The sequence below is a fragment of the Syngnathus scovelli genome, chromosome 15 (assembly GCF_024217435.2).
Source record: "Syngnathus scovelli strain Florida chromosome 15, RoL_Ssco_1.2, whole genome shotgun sequence".
Taxonomy (NCBI): domain Eukaryota; kingdom Metazoa; phylum Chordata; class Actinopteri; order Syngnathiformes; family Syngnathidae; genus Syngnathus; species Syngnathus scovelli.
In genome coordinates, this window is record NC_090861.1 from 4,934,404 (window position 1) to 4,956,406 (window position 22,003).

A 22,003-nucleotide genomic window follows, 5' to 3' on the forward strand; every position below is an offset into this window, starting at 1 on the left:
CTCTTCATTTTCTAATTCTGCTGATTTGTCTTGACTGATGTGTTTGTGAAGGGTTTAAGATTGCACGATGCGACGTCTCTAATTAAGCAATACTTCCAATGTCATCATGTGGGCTCAGTCTCTGATGAAGACAAACAGACGGCCCTCCTACAAATGGAGACTGTCAGGTCCTATCAGCCTGCAGCTCTGCCAGAGTAAACACAAACATAGCGCCGCCACCATAGAACAACCAATGCCAGCCAGAAGCCACAAAGGCTTGGGCAAGGACATAGCTTTTGACAACAATACACAATTTAGAAATTATTTGGGCAACGTGTTTGATTTTAATTTGCTCTCCAAGGCTGTGCCATTGTAGTAAGTCAAGTCATCAGAGCTGCGAACTGATTTTTCAATCAGTTATTCCATCAAGTTGGAATGGGCTATCACAGGGGTGTCAAACTAATTTTTTTCAATAAATGTATGAGCACCTCATATTATATACAGTAAAGGCTACAAAACAAACTGACAAATACTCGTTTTCAAATCAGACGAGTAAAAACTGGTCAAATATTAAAAAAAAAAGATATTATTAAAAGTGAAGACAATTTACAATTCTAGTAATAACACACGAATTTGATGCACAATTTTTTTCTTCCCGGGCGACATAAAATGATGTGGCGGGCCGTATCTGGCCCCCCGGGCTTTGAGTTTGACACCTGTGGGCTATCACTAACAGACTCATAATTGCAGTATTTATTAAAAAAAATAAAATAAAAAAATTAGAACACAACTATAAAGCAAACAAACAGCTGAGTTCAGAACATTCACTGAAACAATATTTGGAAAATAACACTCACTCAAATGATTCTTTACGAAAGACGCAGAGAAAAATTTCCACTTCTTGTTTCCACCTCCCCGCCCGTTGCCGTCACAGGCCATATTTCCTCTGACTTGTTTCTGTCATCGTTATCTAAGCAAATCTGAAACACTGCTCTCTTCCCACAATAAAGCTGTCAGCGGAGCAACTGGCAGCCTGATTGATTTGAACTCTGCAAGTCATCATGTGGCAAAGCCTCCTACACCGCTGAATACATTAAAGTGCTGTTGACATTACAATTCTCCAGAGGGGAAACCCCCTTGGATGCAAACGTACACGATGCAATTGAAATATACAAATTATGCTATCAAAAAGAATGTCTGAAAGAACTATTTTGCCCTTTGTGAATAAAGGTCAGGTGTAAACAGCACTCATGTATTATCAACTAGATGTACCACGGTGCTCATATTTATTGTTAAAGGGGTCCAGTGGTGTGAAGTGCATTATTTATATGTCTCTGCTCTTTGTGGCTCAACATATCCGAGATGAATGAAGAGCAAGATGAAACGCTGTGTTGTGACTGCCAGAGGTGAAAGGCTCAATGAAAAATCTACCCATGTTCCCTCGCACGAGTATCTTTCGTTCCCCTGCCATCTCCGAGCCTATTTGAAGGTGACATGTAGGAGGAGATGGATGTGTGGTTTGCAGCCATTAAAGGCAAAGAAGCTATTTGTGGCTTGAGAAGCGTTACAGAGCCTGGAGTGATGCAGAAACAGGAGACTCATGCTGCTGCGCTGTTTTCATCATAACACAATGACCTTTTGCAATGGCTTCAGAATAAAATACTTTGTAATCTTAGAGCGAGGGAAAAAAGGTGCTATAATATGATGACAACTTCTGCTCACAGCTGTCACGCAAAATTGCCATTAAAGCACAATGGTATCAATGAAATTACCGTATTTTCCGGACTATAAGGCGCACCTAAAAACCTCAAATTTTCTCAAAAGCCGACAGTGCGCTTTATAGTCCGGTGCGCCTTATATATGGACCAAAATCCTAAATTTAAACTGGCCCGAAGCATTGTGTCATGAAATCAATCATAAGTGGCCCGCTGAAGACTATGAATCATGAATCAAAAAGACGATGGACCATTATTTTGTGATTATAAAGTAATTTGTTGCGTCTGAAGTTGATATAAAGATAAAATGGAGAATGATTTGGATTAAAAATCTGACATGATGCATTAATGGTGCGCCTTATAGTCCGGTGCACCTTATATAAGGACAAAGTTTTATAATAGGCCATTCATTGAAGGTGCACCTTATAGTCCGGAAAATACGGTATATATATATCATTTATATATATGATAAATATATACATTTATATATATATATATAAATATATGCTAAAAGATGGTTAGCATTGTTCCTTGTAGACATAATTAAAGCTAACTACAGAGGATCATCACCTGATGATCACGCGCATAAAAATGCATCTGCATATTCATGCAGTATGCCAAGAAAACACAGCAGCAATGTAACGAGGCAAACCAAATGCTTATCATAAAAAGAAACAGCTACAGTACTCAGGGATTATGGGCTCTTAACGATGACAGCGCCGCCAATAAATATGCAGTTTAATCGTAGTGCCTTGTTTGTACAATACCTGATGGGAGCATTTAGAGATGAAGAGAGTGATGGAAATTGAGGGAGAGGAAAAAGAAGCCAGCCCACAATTGATGACAGTGCTAGAACAAGTTGTGATTGCGAGTGTTCTGAATGATAAGCAAAGCCAAGTCGGCTTAAGATACTGGCTGAAGTGAATGTTTGCTTTGCTTTTGAAAGGAGCATTTTTCGAATAAGGGCCACAGCAAAAGATGCACGCATAGTAATTTATCGCATGATCAAATCTGAAAGGCCTTTCATTAATAACTGAATATCATTTTGCAGTTTCAGATGCATTAAGGCTCCAGACTTGTCAGTTCAAGTATGCTGATTGTGAAATTGATCCTAATGATTACATAATGATGCTTGATTGATGATTAAAAGCAAAGCAGAGTTGCAAAAAAAAAAAAAAATCGAAAGCAAAAGATACTTTCTGACTCAGCGAGGGAGGGTGTGATTATTCATTCGCCTGCCTTTGGTGCAAGCAGCGGGAATTCAGTTCACACTCAGTGATCATGTGAATGAGAGTGTGAAATTCTCTTTATACCGTCTCCTATGATTGACTGGTGACCAGTCCAGGGCTTAGTCTGTCTTTTTTAATCGTAATCGTTCTGCCGATTAAATCGGCCAGGTCTCAGTAACAATAAGCAGGGTAAAAAAAAAAAAAAAAAAGGACATTAATCTAATTTTGAGACTTCAAATAGATGAATAGATCAAGGACAAGTGGTGGCATCATACACAAAGTAGGAACACAATGATCTGTACAATCCTCTGACCTCATTTTCCGTGAATGGAACTAATTATTGCAATATTCTCTACGGAGGTTATGAGGGTGGGGGGGTGGATACTAAAATTGGAGAGACTCCCACAAGTTGACATTAAGCCTGTTATAAACATCTGGTAATGTGCGAGACATCATTACAGCCAAACCATATGTGGACTAATTCAGGCGTAATCACAACCAAATGTGCTGCGCACTGAAAATTCGTAGCTGTGAAGCAATGCTCATTTTAGATTCCACACATATCTTATAAAAACAATATCAGTCCCTCAGATATTACAATTACCTTGAAGGCTGCAAGAAAATCCACATTCACGACAAGGTGATATTTTCAATTTGTGTCATTTTCCGCACTATAAGGCGCACCGGATTATAAGGCTCACCTTCAATGAATGGCCCATTTTAAAACTTTGTCCATATATAAAGCGCACCGGATTATAAGGCACACCGTCAATGAATGACCCATTTTAAAACTTTGTCCATATATAAGATATATATACATTTGGCCCGCGGGCTGGACTTTGGACACGCCTGCTGTCGTGGCTCAATATTGGTCCACATATAAGGCGCACCTGATTATAAGGCGCACTGTCGGCTTTTGAGAAAATTGGAGGTTTTTTGGTGTGTCTTATAGTGCGGAAAATACGGTATCAAAAAGTATTTGTTGGATTGGAGAACAAGCAATCATGTTGTTGCAAATCCATCTTCAGCAAATGTGCAGAAAAGCATCCATGGCTCCTCTGATTATCAAAAGTGTTGCCTGTTCTTTCTGTTCAGCTTCTGTCTCGCCACCTAACTCTCTCACTCGTTGACCCATCTCACTGAATCGGCACTGAGGAAAACAAACACCCCCCCCTTCTCGATTCCCTCAGGACACCTCAGCGCCTCTTTCCACAAAGCAAATAATGTTGTGTTCCACAGTGAACCATTTTTTGCCTTCCCATTTTCCTGTCTTTTACTTCAAACGCTGTCCCCGTAACAACAATCTGTTGACCGAACTCGGAACAAAACAAAAGCCCTTCATTAATATCCTAATGTGTGAACATCAGTCGAGAAAGAGTTGAATTTGTTTGCTAAATCGTAATCACAGGCTTGTGTAATTCGCTCCCCCCTCCCGATTTAACAGGAGCCATTCCACTAAAAGCAGATTAGCACCTGAGGGTTGACAAAGAGGTGATTTAATTAACCTCAGCCTATTAGTGCGAGAACAGCGCTTTTGTTTCAGAGGAACTCAACAAGCCGCAATAAACTTGCACATGAATAATGATGCAAAGGACTCAAATACAGATTAGTAGGCCATGACAAACTTGTCTTTGTACACGCTCCATCACCTAAGGCCATGATATTTGCCAGATTAATCAATCTCATATATTGGGGATACGCTAATCTGTTAAAGTGCTGATGATAATTTAGCTCATTTAAATGCAAATGGGTTTGGTTGAATTAAAATAATTAAATAAAAAATAAATATTTCTCAATTTATGTAACATTTAACTGTTTAAATCACTTGCTCACCTAAAAAAAATATATATTTCTCAATTTATGTAACATTTAAGTCATAAATGAATTTGGTTGAATTAAAATAATTAAATAAAAATAAAAAATAAATATTTCTCAATTTATGTAACATTTAAGTCATAAATGACTGTTTAAATCACTTGCTCACCTAAAAAAAATATATTATATATTTCTCAATTTATGTAACATCTACTAAGTCATAAATGACTGTTCAAATCACTTTCTCACCTAAAAAAAAAAAAAATCTTGAGCACCACTGCTATTTTCCAAGTTGTAGATCAAAATCAAGATGTGAATATAAGTAAATAAAAGACGAAACATCGATGTCAAACTGAAACCGTGTCAGTTACAATAAAGCGGCCTCACAAATGAATTTAAGCGTGGTACCGTTTCAACCAACGTGTGAAAAGCAACTCAACGCGAGCGTGTGTGCGCTTCACACTGAATGCAAAATGCTCTCAATTGAAGCATTAGTAGAGTGCACTGAATATCAATCATATTTCTAAACATATGCAGCTACTGTATGAATTCATCAAAACCTGTCCACCTGTGAAATTCCTCCACTCCCAAGGAACCATCCTAATTTCTAATCAGCTGCAGATTGAAAGCACACATAAGTAATAACAGGTTGAAGGGAAGCGAGGTCTTACATCTGAAGCCCTTCATCAATCAATCCTGTCGGAGCGACCCAGCAGGAGTGTGCTGCAACATTACATCATTAAAGGCGGCAGGTTCTTATTCACGCATAACTCCCACCACATGGAAACAAGTCAAGCGTCAAGCTTTGATTTAATGCCAATTCCTGCAGCAAGCATCAATATCAATTACTGTTGCTAACGGATGTATTTTGTAAGGAGTGGGTAATATCAGCTCCACATTTATTTGGTTTATTTGCAACCTTTATGGCTGTTATGAAAATTGTAGGGCAACAGCCACCGTGACAAAAGACTTGGTTATAGTCGTTTCTGGAAATGAAATGAGAAAATTACCATATTGGTTTGGAAGTTTTCTTGAGGTTGACAAGCCGGGAGTTGAATTGTATTAATAATGTGTTGAACATTACAAAAATAACAATTGCAACCCAATTCAGAAGTCTATTTTTCACCCAGAATTGGAATTGCTCATTCCTCAAGGCTCAGCACCCTGCGAAACTACTACTGTGGGTCACCACAGTACACACAATCATTTCGTGTAGCGTATTTTCCGCACTATAAGGCGCACCGGATTATAAGGCGCACCTTCAATGAATAGCCCATTTTAAAACTTTATCCATATATAAGGTGCACCAAATTATAAGGCGCACCTTCAATGAATGGCCCATTTTAAAACTTTGTCCATATATATGATATATACATTTGGGCCGGACTTTGGACACACCTCCTGTAGTGGCTCAATATTGGTCCATATATGAGGCGCACCTGATTATAAGTCGCACTGTCGGCTTTTGAGAAAATTTGAGGTTTTTAGGTGCGCCTTATAGTGCGGAAAATACGGTAGTATAATCTGGCTAGTTTGCGGGGTTTTTTTCCTCCACCATGCATCATCACTCATTGAGTTTAATTATTTTCTGTGGTTCAAGAGTTCTGTCACAAAAAAAAAAAAAAAAGAATGGTGATATGTAGGAGTCTTGTCTTTTTACTGATTCATTGTGAGAAGCCTCCTAAAACTATTCATGACAGCATACAGAATGTGGGCAGGCATGCTTCAGGAAAGCTAACAAGTGCCAAATCCACAGTCTGATTGTCTTTTACAGATCTAACTGCCAGAAACACATTTGCAAAACAGCTTTCTTTCCCCCCCTGACATGAATGACAAGATAATGAAGAAGCAAAGTGAACTTTGTAGGATTTGACATTGTGCATGTAAACGCATTTGTACTTGATGTAAACATCATTTATGACATCTTCCCCACAGTTACTTCCTCATAGTTGTGCTCGTAAAAACAATTTATAGCATAACTGAATTTGTCTTGACTGACTTATAACATAATAAAACTTGCACTCCTAATTAAAATATACAATACAGGCAGACACACTCACACACATCTCTCCCTTCTCGGAATGTTTTTTTTTTTAATATATAAAATAAAGCTCCTCCGTTTATTCTACTTTAAGAAAGCTGCCGTGCTTTGACCTATCATGGATTTGATTTAAGTCTGGTGGGTAATACACCAGAGAACTTCCCTGTCAGTAAAGCTGTTTGTTTTTGTGGTAAACACAAAAAGATGAGTTGATGTGGCGGTGATTTGTTGGCTGCCACCCTTTATCACATCCAATAGGAGAAAAAGCAGCAGCTAAACTGATAAATCCTCTCGGTGCTTTCAACTCCTGCTGTTGTTTTTAAACTATTAATCTCTACACGTCGCTCTGCTTCGACTCTATTGGATTTACCAGAACCTGCCCGTAGCCCTAAGCGCAACATTTTAGTTTTACTTGTGAACATTCTGTCAAAGCAGATATGTCTATTTCAACGCTGGGGTATACATAATTCATCCCTCTTTGTCAACGATTATTATTGGGAAATCTCACCGCACCCTTCTTTTCTTGCTTGATACGTGTCGGTGTACGAAACTGCGTGTGTCCGACACGAAGCTTTGTGTTGTTGAGGCAAAGGCAGCTGGCATAGCTCCACAAGCCCTGAAAGTTAGTTAATGCTGACACTGCAGTTTGTGAAAGAAATACAGAGCAGAGCATAAACAGTACAGTCGGCCATCACTTATCGTGTGATCTCCATTTGTTCTTGTCCAGTCTTCTACAAAAATGTATTGTAATGTGTTGAATAACACTCGAGTTGACTCAAGTCGCTGATTTTATGACTGGCCAATTGCTAACACCTCCCAAAAAAAAACTTTTACAGATGCTCTAATTTATCGGTGTCAAAGTCAAGGCTCAGGGGCCAGATCCGGCCCGCCAGATCATTCTATGTGGCCCGTGAAAGTAAATCATGTATGTCGACTTTAGTGATCCTGGCTAAAATCTGTGCCAAAATATTTGTCATGTGTATTAAATAACATTTTTATTTTTATAGTAACTTGAACAATAAGTAAACAAGCTGATGTACTAGACATGTGATGGTAAATCTTATACTCTATTATATCTATATATAAATAAACTCTGTTTACCTTTAATTCATTGCCACTGTTTCGTAGAGGATCTTAAATTGTATTCAATGTATTTGCCCTCAGTACGGATTACAGAACATTAATTATGTAAAATCTTGCTTTGCCGGTTATTCCTATCAAGAAACCTTCCGGGCACTTGCGAAAGAGGAATAATTATTATTATTACTGTTGTTGTTATTACCAGAACTAGATACCAGCAGTGATTTGGAGACTACTTAATGAGGTCTTTACAAGATTTTTGATTTTCTTTCGAAAACTAATCTGTTTTGATTATGCTTGTTAATGCTTTCATTTCAGTCACAACGTTCCTGTCCGATTAAGCTGTGCTTGGTTAAAATTGATTGAAAATCTTGTATTCGCTGCAATCAAACTGCAAATGCTTTTAAAAAAGTGACAGAAGATAATTACTCGAAAAATATGAACTCTCTCAGTGTGAATTAATTTCATTTGATTTCCTTAATGTACCCATTTTAATAAATGTCCATTTGCTAGATAAATCGTGTTGAGCTATTTTAATGCTTCCGGATTACTGGCTCGTAGCCAACTACTTTAATATTATAACCTTTACGCAGATATATCAAGTTGTTTTCATTTTAACATGAGTATCCTTGTATTGGCATCAATTTATTCTAACACTTGCATTTCAATTCATTATAAGTGTTTGTTGTGGTGTGTAGCTGAATGGCAGCCAACAGCTTTGTTAAATAGATTTCAGACTGCTCCAGTGAGAGGGAGTGGAGCTCCCGAGGACATGTCTAAAAATGTGTTAATGATATACAGCATGGAAAAAAACACACAGACACACACTGAGCGTGCAAATCATTGTAGGCATATTAAATACCAAGTGCAAGACCTGTAAAAGTACTTCACTTCCCCGTTCTTACACTGCATTCATTTCAAAGCACAATGAGATGATTGATTTACTTGTTCGTTTGGGCATGGGAAAAAATATTTTGGTCAACTAGCTGTGTTGATACTCTTTTTTTTGTTTTTATACTTGAAACAGTCTGAGGTTTGAGGAGCTGGCTTACTTCGACTTGACGACCACATAGTTCTACCACAGCAGTAGTTTTGCTGTAACCACTATCATACTTTTGGTTTGAGTGTAAAAAGATGTAAAAACTTCAGTGGAATCATTTTGTTGAGAAAAGTCTTCCCCTTGGATTATTCGTCGTATTTATTATAGAATAACAAAATGTGGGATAATGAGGTTGATTCAAGCGTGCTTTCCCGAGACTCCAGATTTGGATCATTTGAGGTGTGAAGATGTTTTGAAGATTTTATGTGTATTTTTATATTGTGTTTATTAGCCATGCTTTCATTGGGATGGTATTTTTCAAATCAGTTCTGGGTTAGATATTTTCAAGCCCTAATTTGTGCTCTTGTTTCTGTAATCTCACATTTTTCAAACAAACACACATAAGAAGTCTATTATCCGACTAGAAACCATGAAAACAAATTGGACTAAATCCATCAAGTCAAACGACTTCTCTTGCACTATAACACCAGATTTATCTAAAAAACTTCGATGGAGAGCTTTTGAGAGATCAATATTACTGAGAGAGCTTCAGTGAGAGGACCAAAAAGTTAACAAGGGATGATCCTATACAACAGTTGAATAACTGCACTCAAACTGACAGTCCTCAAAAATTAAGAGTGGAAGCCTGCATGACTCAGCCTATTTTTTTTTTTTTTGGTCCAAATCCATCACTTTGGCTCCACTACTGGATCGCTCTCAGTATTTTAAAGCTGGCGGATGCGGTGCAAAGGGGCTTTAGCAGCGCTAACAAATTTGTTCTGTGTAATTGGCAGCCTTGGGTTATTATGGCACACGCTCCAGGGAAAGTGCAAAAAGCTGGAGTAAACACAGCAGGCTATTGTGAAAACATAATACCTTATCATGGGGTCTGCTTATAGAGTGATAAGGCCAAGTGGTTACTCCACAGGCTGTTTCCATCCAGCCTGCACAACACAGACAAAGCCCCGCTTTTAGAATAACTAAATCAATCTTATGAGTGTGTGCTCTCACTTGTACACGCCAGAGATGTACTGAACTGGTTGAACAAATAACATGGTGCATTTACGCAAGCGTGTTTCTCAATATTAAACTGTAAAGATTCATTTCTAAATACACAACCGTATTTTCCGGACTATAAGGCACACCTTCAATGAATGGCCCATTTTAAAACTTTGTCCTTATATAAGGTGCACCGGACTATAAGGCGCATCATGTCAGATTTTTATTCTAAATCAAATCATTCTCCATTTTATCTTTTTTATTTCAACTTCAGACGCAACAAATTACTTTATAATCACAAAATAATGATCCATAGTCTTTTTGATTCATGATTCATAGTTTTCAGCGGGCCACTTATGATTGATTTCATGACACAATGCTTCGGGCAGGTTTAAATTTAAGAATTCGGTCCATATATAAGGCGCACTGAGGTTTTTAGGTGCGCCTTATAGTCCGGAAAATACGGCATATATGTTTGAAGATGACAATATATCTTCCCTATCCTGGACTTTCAATTGTACGTCATTAAAATGTGTTTAACTAACACATACTGTATCATTTGTTTATTTCCGAGCAAAATCCAGGAACATCTGTTTAGCACATTTTAATCATGTGCAATTGAGTTTTTTCTCAGATGTCACAATTTTACAGTTCATCTTGGTATCATTTAAATTCCCATATGTTTTTTATTTTGTGGTATTCAGGCTATCATAAGATGTCGGAACACAGTGTATATACGCAAACTATGGCAAGGACAGTTGAGATTTGCCAGTTGGTTTTCCAGCCTTATTGAAGTCTGTTAGCGTTTGTCATTTTGATCACGGCGTTCAGTGTGTTGAGATTGGCGCAGTTTCCAGCTGTACTAATATAACGAGGAAAACAGACCACGCCAAAATGGCAAGCATAGCATTGTGCAGGAAAAAATGTGGAATTGTTACAATTAAAAATAAATACATTAAAGATCAATTTGTGCTTCTGAATTATTTAAAAATATTCCTTATATAGTCAGTTTCCATCATGTGAAGTCAGCCAAATGTGAAATCTGGTTGACATTACCTCTGTATGTGGATAGTAAATTTAAATAAGATTTCACAGAAAAATAAATATTTTAATACTTGACGTTTATGTGCTTAACATGTGCCAGAAAAGTCTAGGAACGGGTTGTACCGAGAAAACACAACTACATATTCCATCTCACTTGACCTGGGTCAGGCAAGACAAAAAAAGGTTTTTGCTGCATCCGAATTATGCGGCGAGTCCACCAGACAGATAAAATATTTTGCCTTCATCAAGTATTCGCATAAACATCAAAACCGCAATGATTTAACCGGATGCTTTTTCCATGTTTACTAATTAAGCTTGTCTTACTTACTCAAGCGTGAATGTTTGCAATGTTGCTCCAGGCACATTACACATTGCAGCAATGCTAATTAGGATGCAAAATGTATGTCACAATCAATTTGATTGCTCATCCTGTTATTTATTGAAAAATAACTGCCTTAAAAAAACACACACAAATGATTTCACAATCCTGATGTTTGCTCATGCATTTGAACACGCAACATAAATGGTTTCATGATAACACCTTACTCCGAGGCAAGCATTTAAGTTGACCACAGGGTATGATTTGTCATCAGTGATCAATCAAAGCGAATAGCCCAAAACCACTTTAACGCTTGCTGAAGACAGAGTACACACGGCTGATTGGAAAGCTCTCTAGTGAACTGAAATGACACATCTAAAAGCACATGAAGCCCTCCGACTGAGAGTCGACAGCAGTTACTTTCACAGCAAAGTGGGGGCGGTGCTATCATTGAATCTATCAGAGATTAGTGATTATTAATTACTATATTTTGGTAATGGGCTTTGGTAAACAACTTTCTAGTGCCAATAATTTGCTCAGCCTGTGTAGAAAAAGCAGGAGTGGAAGCCAATGGAAAAATCTGCATACTCACTTTAAACCACAGGTGTCAAACTCAAGGCCCGGGGGCCAGATACGGCCCGCTACATCATTTTATGTGGCCCGCGAAAACAAATTGTGCATTACAGAAATTGCAAATTGTCTTCACTTTTAACATCTTTTTTAATATGTGACCAGTTTTTACTCGTCTGATTTGAAAACGAGTTTTTTGTCAGTTTGTTTTGTAGCTTTTACTGTATATAATTTGAGGTGCTCATACATTTATTTGGGTTGACAGTCATAATGGCCCTCCGAAAGAAGCTATGACTACAATGCGGCCCGTGAAAAAAATGAGTTTGACACCCCTGCTTTAAACCATTTACTACCATTGACAGCTATAGACGTCAACAAATAATTTTAATACAGCTGGCAGTGAATGAGTTAAAAGAATTATTATGGAAGGGAAGAGGAATTAGAGATCCACATCAGTTTGAGATTTCAGCCGGAGGATTTTCTCCAAACTATTGAAAAGACAAATACAGAAAAAAGATTTCCTGCTTCCCTGCAATTAGTATGGACTGTGCAGTTAACCACAAAATAGTCTGGACTCAATTGAAAAAAAATAAAAAATAAACAAATCTGTGTGAGTGCATCATCATGGGAGCCATTACACACAACAGAGACCAAGTGATTACAGCCATGGCTCCACTTCAGGAATACCATTTTACAATCAACACCCGCAAACATTTATCTCTCTCTGTCACCAGGAGCTTCCCAAGTAAAGACAAAGATGAGGAGGCAAAAAATATGGCTAGTCTAATGGCCTCATGTAGGCTGGGGAAATGTATTCACATTCCCAGATGAGGCGGCATTCATGTGTGCCAATGTAAGGACTACGATTTACAAATGGCATGGTGCAGTGGAGCACTTTAGAAGTTCTGGTTTCATCTTTCTCGAGTCCAGGGGTGTCAAACATGTTTTTTTTTTGTGGGCCGCATTGTAGTCATAGTCTCTCCAACATTACCAAGCTCCAAATACTTCCATAGCTCAAATATCAGACATAAATGTTGAATAATTGGAAGAGCCTGAATGCTCCCATCCGGCTCCAACATCCCAAGGTCCCAATTCTTCAGTTTTACGTCAACTCGGAACATTGATGCAAGTCCCTTGTTACATACCTATTTGTTTTGCCTGAATTCATGTGAATACACAACTGTCAGTCCCCGCCCCCCTCCATGACTGACATGAGTGGGCGATGTACGTAGAGCGTTTATGAGCCGTGATTATCCTCCCGTGCAGTATTCTATCCGACATAACAATAATGAGAAGCTGTGCAGAATATACATTCTATTTTTCTCCATGAAAGCTAAAACGTGTTTATGGCCTGCTGCTCTTTGCTGTTAGAATCCAATCACCCAACCGCATGTTTGTAACAGATGAAGAGGTTTTCAACTGAGGCGGCAAAATAACAAACCTGAAGGGAAAGATAACACCTGTGTTGTAAAACATGCAACACAGCCCAGTGATGGCAATAGAGGAGGTTGTACCATTTAGTCAGCATCTGTGGTCAAACTGGTGCATCGACATTTAATAAAATAGCTGATGTTGGATCTGAGCGGTCACCGATCAATAAGGTTGCCGAAAGACCAACTGAGAGTTTCATTAGCAGTAATAAAATTAATTGATTTTGAAATAGATGCATGCATACAACATCAAAATGTTCGAAAAGAAAATAGAAATTCCTTAAGTTGCTCCAAAAGTCGTACAATTTGGATAAATTAAATTAAAAATTTAATTAAATAAATAAATTAGGAAAGTAAAAAAAAAATGCACACTGCAAAAAGTCTATGTTAAGTATTTAAATTAAAAAAGTAAAAAAAAAAAAAATGCACACTGCAAAAAGTCTATGTTAAGTATTTGACTTTCACAAAAATCTTGATAATTTCTTGCTGCTGTCAGTTTATTTTTTCCATGTGGGTCTCATTTTTATAAACAAATTTTGTTCTGTCATAAGAAATAAAAGGCATTTTTTTTCTTTTTTTTCCTTGATTGGTTATGTTTCTTGGCTTTTTAATCTTCTTGCTTGAATAAAAATAAAATTGGCAGTGCTCTTGACGCATTATTGCAGATCATACATCACTGTCTCAGTTTGTCTTAAGCTACTAAATAAATATTAGATAGTATTACTGTCAAGAAACACAGAGTGTATGGCTCTGTACAAGTGGCATTCAGAAAACCTGGCCTGATCTTTATGTAACTTAATTGAAATGTGTCCCCGCCCCCCCATCATATTAAAAAAAACAAGCTGTGAATACATTTGATTTCACATTATCCCCCTTCTTACACAGAAACATCAATCAATGTGCTTCCGTGCCTGCACAAGTTCTCCCTCAGGCAGCTTTCTTGGAGCTGTGCAGAGAAAATCAATTGTTTTTGAAATGCTACGTTTTGAATTGTTGCCAACAGTATCAGACTACGGGCTAACGTCAGTGAACAAAATAGCAGACTGTTCAATTGCAATTCATCATCTTCATGAGGATGTATGAGAAGGGGGGAAAGCCTTTATTGAAATAATTACAGCGGTTGATTCTCACAGCAGAGGTGGAGGATTCCCGCTGTACTTTAAATGTCAATAGCTATCAATTAAAAAGCCAATATGTGTTATTTGAAGGTCTGACAAGACAATGCACCTATTCTTCACTTGATACTTCCCACATGCCCCGCGATGACTCAGCTTTAATCGAGCATGGGGATGTGATTGTTTGAAAATTCCCAGGTTGAGTGCACCTTTGGCCTAGTTGTAAAACCCATAACTCGCATAAAATCACTGCTGGCAAGAAAACTGAAGGAGAAACATTGGAGGAAATGAGTGTGGTATTTGTTAAAGACGTAAAATCATTTTGTGATTTGTTATTTTGTTCAAATTGACTTTTAATAAAAAAACAACAGTGGATGTGTGTGCAATTGTGCATAGCTTATTTTCTTTACAGTCTTATGGTTTATGGTTCTTGATCTTCGGGCACTACCATCATCCTTCATTTCAAATTATTTCTTAGGCCTCATGTTATATTGTAGGAAGCTGGCCAATTGTAAATATTTGTATTACCGTATTTTCTGGACTATAAGGCGCACCGGACCATGAGGCGCACCTTCAATGAATGGCCCATTCTAAAACTTTGTCCTTATATAAGGCGGATGATGCGGATGCGGACTATAATGCATCATGTCAGATGTTTAATCCAAATCAATTCATTCTCCATTGTATCTTTTTTTATTTCAACTTCAGATGCAACAAATTACTTTATAATCACAAAATAATGATCCATAGTCTTTTTGATTCATAGTCTTCAGCGGGCCACTTACGATTGATTTCATGACACAATGCTTCGGGCCAGTTTAAATTTAGTCCATATAGAAGGCGCACTTTAGGTTTTCAGGTGCGCCTTATAGACCTGAAAATACGGTATTCAGTTTATCTTCTACTTGTATAGTTGGATTTTCTGTTTATTACTATTTTAGGCAACCCCCTCTGAGGTAGTTTTTATATCATGCTGACCTCTTGTCGAAGTTTTTAGTTGGTCTTCCTTCTCACTTGTAATGTGCTTTTTGTCCTCCTCAATTTGAATAAATATGGAAAACAAGTGTGCATCATTTGGTTACAAGAGGTTTAAAGTGTTGCTTCTAAGGCCAAAAATGGTCTTCCAGGCCAGCTGCAGCTGTACTCATGTGAGAGGAATAAAAACTCACTCCTGCATGTATCTTTATCATTTCATTGTTAAGATTTTTAAAAATTGGGTGTTTGCAACAATTTTCCCAACTTTGTGTTGACATTATTTCATTATTCCCGCAACAGTCATTGTTCCTAACCCGCGTGACAAAAGGTTGCACTGATTACATAACTAAACTATGTGTACTCATCCTTGAACAAATTTACCATGCTCCAGCTAAACTCTTCCAGCCCGCTGCTATTAACAAGCAAGACTTTAGGTGTCAAGCATGCACAAGCACAGCACGGATTTTCTCGCCCGAGTGCACCCATAGACATTTCACTTTGGCATTACTTGTGGTAAATAGTATTTAACCACTGTAGGGCTGGTAGCCAAGCAATGATGCGCTAGCTTCATTAGCGATCCATTCAATAATAATGACAGTCATTAAGTGCTGTTATAGACTGCTAAGGGTCAGAGGTCACAGTGCTCTTTGTAGACTATAGAAGCATGCTCATTTTCTGTACAGACATTGCAATGTATAGCAAAATAACCAATTTGCATTTGCAGCGCACAAAAGTCAATAATAAAATGTAGGGAAGTGGATTTCACTAAAATCCCTGCGAGCTATTCCTGGTTAGAAATAATGTAATGTTGATGTCAGAATGAGATAGTGTGCAAATAATGGTAGGCCATCAGGGGAAAAACAAACAGCAGCAAAGTACTTCCTTGCAGGCAAACAGAAGACAAGTTCCAATATTCAGCTGGAGTCCAATAAATAAAGACTTAGTCAAAACAATAACTTGCATCACTTACTAATTGAATATCAACAAGTTTCATGGATGAGGCAGTTCAAAGTGACTAAATTGAAAATTTCTAGGGATAATATATTACGATACGAAAAGCAGGCCTGGGAGCGGTGTCCCTCCAGCATGGTGAAAAACACGAGCATGTTCCTCGAGGGGTCTGACCTCATCAGAATTTAACTTCATCCAAACAGGAACCACTGATGCCGTGATGTGCTCAAGAACATTTACAACATAACCTGTTTTCATTGCCTTTCAGAAACTGCACCACTTAAGCAACCCTGGAAAACTCACCCAAAGAAAATGTCACCCATGTTAATTCAGCTACTAAAATAACAATAATAAAATGTCAAATTTAACACCAAGAGTCTGTTCTATCAGGAAGTATGAGCGCTTCCTTCGAAGGACAGGGAAAGTGTTCTGTTAGACAAGTATCGGAGCAATTTGAAGCTGATGGTGGTGATTTAGGCGCTAAATTGGACAATGATAGCGATTCGGAGAAATTGTTTCAACTGCATAAGAGTGATGGCGGTAAATCTTCTTTCTAAAGCAGAGACACATTCAATGACTTGTCCACTGATGCTGTTCGGCCAAATTGTGCCGCAAAAACTAACAAGAGGATAAAAAAAGGCTTTGAGTTACCTCCTGTGTACTTTTAAGGAGAACAAGTTGTACTAGGGTGCCACAATGGACATTACTTTTGTGCTTTGTTTCCCTTGATATGTTTAAAAATATTGCTGACCCTACCATTTAACAGTTTCCAAAATGTGTAGACACTGATAAATAGGATAGAACAAGTTCTAAGAATGTATTCCAGGATGGGAATAATTCAAATGTTAGGACTCCTTTGGCCAAAGTGACATACAATTCCACAAAAACAAAATAAGCCCAAAAAAAAACATCAAATGTATATTTTTAAAATCAGTCTTGATTAGATGAATTCATTAAACATCATTTGACTGAAAGCCTTCAACATCCACAGTTTGATATTTTCTGTTCTATTATAATACTGAGAATGAAATTTGGCTTTTTCAACAACTGGAAATCGACACCAGACGATAATGATGTTGGGGAGGTAAAGTGAAGCATTGAAGAGTAAAAGAAAATCAGATTTTGTGATAATACATGACCTTTCAAACTAAAATACCGCTCACTAAATCCACTCCTGTCTGTCATTAAACTCTGACAAGAAAGAATTAAAAGGCTAAAAACATCAACAGAGAGAACTTTTGAATCAAGGTCACACAAAAGGAAGTGGTGGAAAGGACGGAGGTCTATGACTTGAAAGGGAAATTTTAAAAAGCCTCTTGAGCTATAAAAATATCCTAATCTGACAATCCAAATGATACAATAAGGACAAATGCTAATGCGCAGATCCCGGAGATTTGCTCACACCAATGAAACAAGAGATTGGTATCTCGCAGCAGTGATAAGGAAATGCAAGTCAGACTGTGTCATCCATAGAAACTGGACCAAGTCCATAAATTGTTTGAATTTAAACCCGGATGCAAATGTAAATGTTCTGGATCAAACATGGTGATGTCATGCCGTCTTTGATGATCTAAGTCGTAATTCAGAAGTATGTTATTGGAAGGCAGCCCGTGTCGTTCAAAGGAGAAGCCAGATAAATATAAATCACCGCCACAACATAGTTCAAATGTCTTTCTCAGTTGTGAGCGAATAAACGCAAAGCTGGAGTGCCACTTTGTTGTCCAGAACTGAGAAGCACTGAGAGTCGCCCGTCATCTCTAGTTTCATTTATAGCCAGGACTGTTGAACTCCACAACCTCACCATAGGTGGATCGGACCAGCCCCGGGCCACACCAGATAGACACCAAATATATTCAAGAGTTGATAAGATTATCATTGTGTAACTCAGCACTCACCTCAAGAGCCTCCAAGGTCACGAACCCCGTGATAGAAAAACCATCAATGACGTCCTCCTCGGCAGAGGTAGACTCCTTTCGTTTTCTCCGCGGGGGTCTCGGACGAGACGAGGAGGGTTCCCTCTTGCCTTCCCGTTCCGAGTCAGATGAGAAGTGAAAGACAGAGCCTTTAACACGATTGTTGCTTATCCCATTTGATCTCCTTTCCCGATTCCTTTCCGACCTCGACTTCTTCTTGCGCAGGCCACTAGTTTGAGGTCCATCCATGTCCTTCATGGAGGAAAGATCCAGATAAACCTTGCTCTTAATAGAAAGCAAAGTCTTCAAGGATCAAATAGCAGAGGTGCTCCAAATCCACTTGAGTGGGATATCCCGGTTAATATTCTCAATACATTGGATCCAAGTTAACCTTGTAATATCCAGCAGATGAAGCCTTTTACACGTAACTGCATTGAGTTACTAAATGGAGCTGGATTCCAAGAACGGTAACGATCCCTCCCGATGGCGAGCCATCAAATCCTACAATGATGTTGTAAAATCATTGATTAACCAGCGTTCTGGCAAAGATGTCTGTTTTCAAGATAAAGCAAAAGTCTGCTGAGGGAGCAGGAGCCGCCATGGCGAGTCCGGCATGTGACGTGGCATCTTTCCTCCGCTCTCCTGTTCTTCTTATGCCAACACAGCAAACCTGTCAAATAAAGAGAAAGTTATTTGTAACATGATCGCTCAGCAGACGTGAACTTTTGAGTTTGTGATGCCATTTTCCAAAAGGTGTGGCAGGTTTGTGCCCTTCTCCATAATGTAAGATTAATGTTTGATGAGGGTAGCTATCATCTCGTCTGGTTCCTTCATCTGCCAGGCTGTAAAATCTCATACATCATTAAGTCTTTAAAGATTATGTTTGTCTCGATGAGAGCTACTGTCAGATAATTATCGATATTAACCGTGTTTACCATTGGGATTGTAATTGGTATAGAACTGCAGTGTTTGGTTAGCAACATGAGGGTCACAATATTAGAAACAGCATTTGCTATAGTTAAAATCGAATTCTATCAAATTCAGTCTTGTAGAAAATATGAGATCTTCATCGTGCAGGTGTATCGAATGTGTCCAGTCAGATTGAATCAAATCAATAAATGGAAAAAATAAACTTGCATTACAGCACTTTTTAGAGATGAGCAATCATTACTGTGATGGGAAAGTCATTTGTAAGAGTTAATATAAATATGACACAATATAACCATAATAAAGTAATAAATCTGACAATTTAAAGACTGTTCTGCCCACACAGTGCCAAGAATCTATCAACTATTAGGGCTGTGATCTCAATTCTCCTCTTCTGGCTACACTCAATCTGGGCTCAGTTAACACATCCAACAGTTATCAAGACTAGATTTATTGAAACCATATTGCCGGCCGGAACCCCAACAACTCGCGTATATTAAACTGAAAATGAATGTCATGAACGTAAAGCTAATGATCTTTTTTTTTATTTATATATATATAGAGTAACTAATGTTTTCAGAATCGATTATTCAATGGATTTATTCACTGGTTAATCAAATAAACATTTATTTTGCAGTATAAAGTTTTTGCAAAATATTTGTTTTGTGATTACTGTAAAATAGGGAAGATGTTGATCAATGGATATTTGCAAATATATCATTTTAATTACTCGGTCGGTTTTCATGAAGGACTATATAAATCAGAGAATATTTACTATTGTGAGGATGAAATCAGTGGATTTGCACAATTTTAAGTTAGACTTACTCGAAACGACATGATTATCGAGTAATTGATTTTAGGTGACCACTCAGCTGGTCATCAACCATGATAAATATGAATTTCCCACTAATATTTAATTTCTACATACACAGCCACTTTTTGTGTTATTTCCAACCAGACAATACATATTGAATCAATTAAAAAAAACAAAAAAATCTTTTTAAAATGGCCAGAATATGACTCATGTTGGAGCTCTGTCACTGTCATAGGCAGCAATTCAAACACATCCAAAGCATTAACTTAAGTGTAGGCCTAACTCAATATGTGTGTCAATCCATGACATCATAGGACATGTGATGCATTTAATAAAGTATAACTTGAAACAAGCACACCTTAGAGGGTGCAGCACGCAGATGTACGTTGCACCTTTAACGCATCACTAAACACAGCAGAGCCAATTTGTCACCACGTTCAACTTTACATTGTCTCCTTGGACACAGGTTGTCATGTAATCTGGTGGCCTTTTGCTCATTTGCATATGTAGTGGAGCATAGCAATCCTGCAAAGTGATTTAAACCAGTTTTTTTTTTTGGTGTGGTGGTGGTGGGGGGGGCAAACAAAATATATGGTTTTGTGTGGATGTCCATAACATTCCTGCATGAAAGCATTTAACTGCAGCAAACAACACAATATATCCAAATATATATGTGATGCACCTTTATCACAATAATATTTCAAAATCAGTGCATTCAGCCTGATGCCCATTAAGCCACTCATGAGATGACACACATATACTGCACAAATACCTCCACAAAAAAAGAAAGAGGAGAAAAAAAAACGCTCTCTCGTAGAAAACTGATCTAGCTTTCGCCGTTTCTTTTTTTCTTCCTCTAGTCTAGTAAAAGATTTGTTCTCCTTGTCTTCGCTCAGAGTGTCTTTTTTGTCTGCCTGGTGCTGTCAATAGAAATCTGTAATCCAGTGCAGCCCCACAGCAGCAGCGGGCTGGCACTGCCTCTTGCCTGGGCTCTCCAAGCTGCATTTTCCACTACAACACATACAAGCACACGCAACAAAAGCATGCCTCTTTTTTTTTTTTTTTTTTTTTTCTCTCTCTCTCTCCAAGACACGTCATGCAAAACCAAGAAATGCAAAACCTTGCGAATGGGGGAGGGACCGTCCGGCTAAGTTGCAGTCTGTCGGTCAATTATTATTTAAAAAAAAAAAAAAAAAGAATATAGCACGGGTAGGTTTGGAGCTGGCAAAATAGATCCTGCAAAGGAAAGGCACCCTCCGCTCCGCTCTTCCCCAGCTTAGACTTCCAGGATCCCGGAGACTCGGGGACCGGAGCGCAGGGATACGGCGGTGCCGCAGTGCCGCTTTACATGCTACACGCTTCCTCCTCGACGCAAATAGTGCTGTCTCACTTGCTTGGTGCGCGGCTCTTTTTTTCAAAGAGGGAGCATGGGTGTTTTTTTAGGGGAGGAGGAATTGTATTGCAACATTAAAGCAACACTAAGAAAATGACAATGAGCTCAATGAGAGATGGGCTCCTGACAGTCTTGGAAAGTTTTGCATGGATTATTAATGATACCATAGCACCTTGAAGGAATTGCATCAAAGTTGGTGTTTCCATTTGAATTCCTGAGCAATTTAAAATGAAAAGACACTTAAGTGCACCACTTGAAAGAAAATTGAAACTAATAAAGCGTCATCCAAGACAGCCATTCATAAACCGAACACCCAATCCTTAATTGTAGGGTCAATTTATGAAAATATGTTTGGTAAGGTTATGAACTATTAAGTCGAGAGACTTCATTTGGATCTTTTTCTCCACTTCAGGCAAACTGTCCCAGCCGTATGTGTCATTAAAACCAGCATCCCCAGTGAAACTGCTGCTTTAAGCACTATTTTACACAGCTCTGAAAAACATGCAGAGCTGGAAAGTGTAAAAGTGAGAGCAATTAGTTGGCTCGGAAGGTTGAAACTATGCTTTAGTGACTTTTGGGATGATGCAGCACAGTCAATGTTGGCATTATTTTAGAACGGCCATCATCCTGTTTGCTCAATAAGATGGGAGAGCCA

The 22,003-nt window shown here is 38.3% G+C and overlaps 1 protein-coding gene across 12 annotated transcripts in view; it reads right to left on the reverse strand.

The window, feature by feature from the left end:
• auts2a (activator of transcription and developmental regulator AUTS2 a) overlaps positions 1-21,306 on the reverse strand; it is a 172,209-nt gene extending 150,903 nt beyond the window's left edge. For 4 of the 12 annotated variants that reach the window (XM_049743499.2, XM_049743490.2, XM_049743488.2 and 1 more), the window contains exons 1-2: positions 21,076-21,304; positions 18,197-18,884 (exon numbers count right to left, since the gene is read on the reverse strand). In XM_049743499.2, coding sequence (XP_049599456.1) covers positions 18,197-18,472 — 276 coding nt within the window. In that variant the 5' untranslated portion in view covers positions 18,473-18,884; positions 21,076-21,304. Of the gene's footprint in view, positions 1-18,196; positions 18,885-20,727; positions 20,987-21,075 lie in introns of those variants that run through there. The other 8 variants (XM_049743483.2, XM_049743484.2, XM_049743480.2 and 5 more) reach the window with 5 other exon arrangements.
• Between the last annotated feature and the right edge of the window lie 697 nt (positions 21,307-22,003).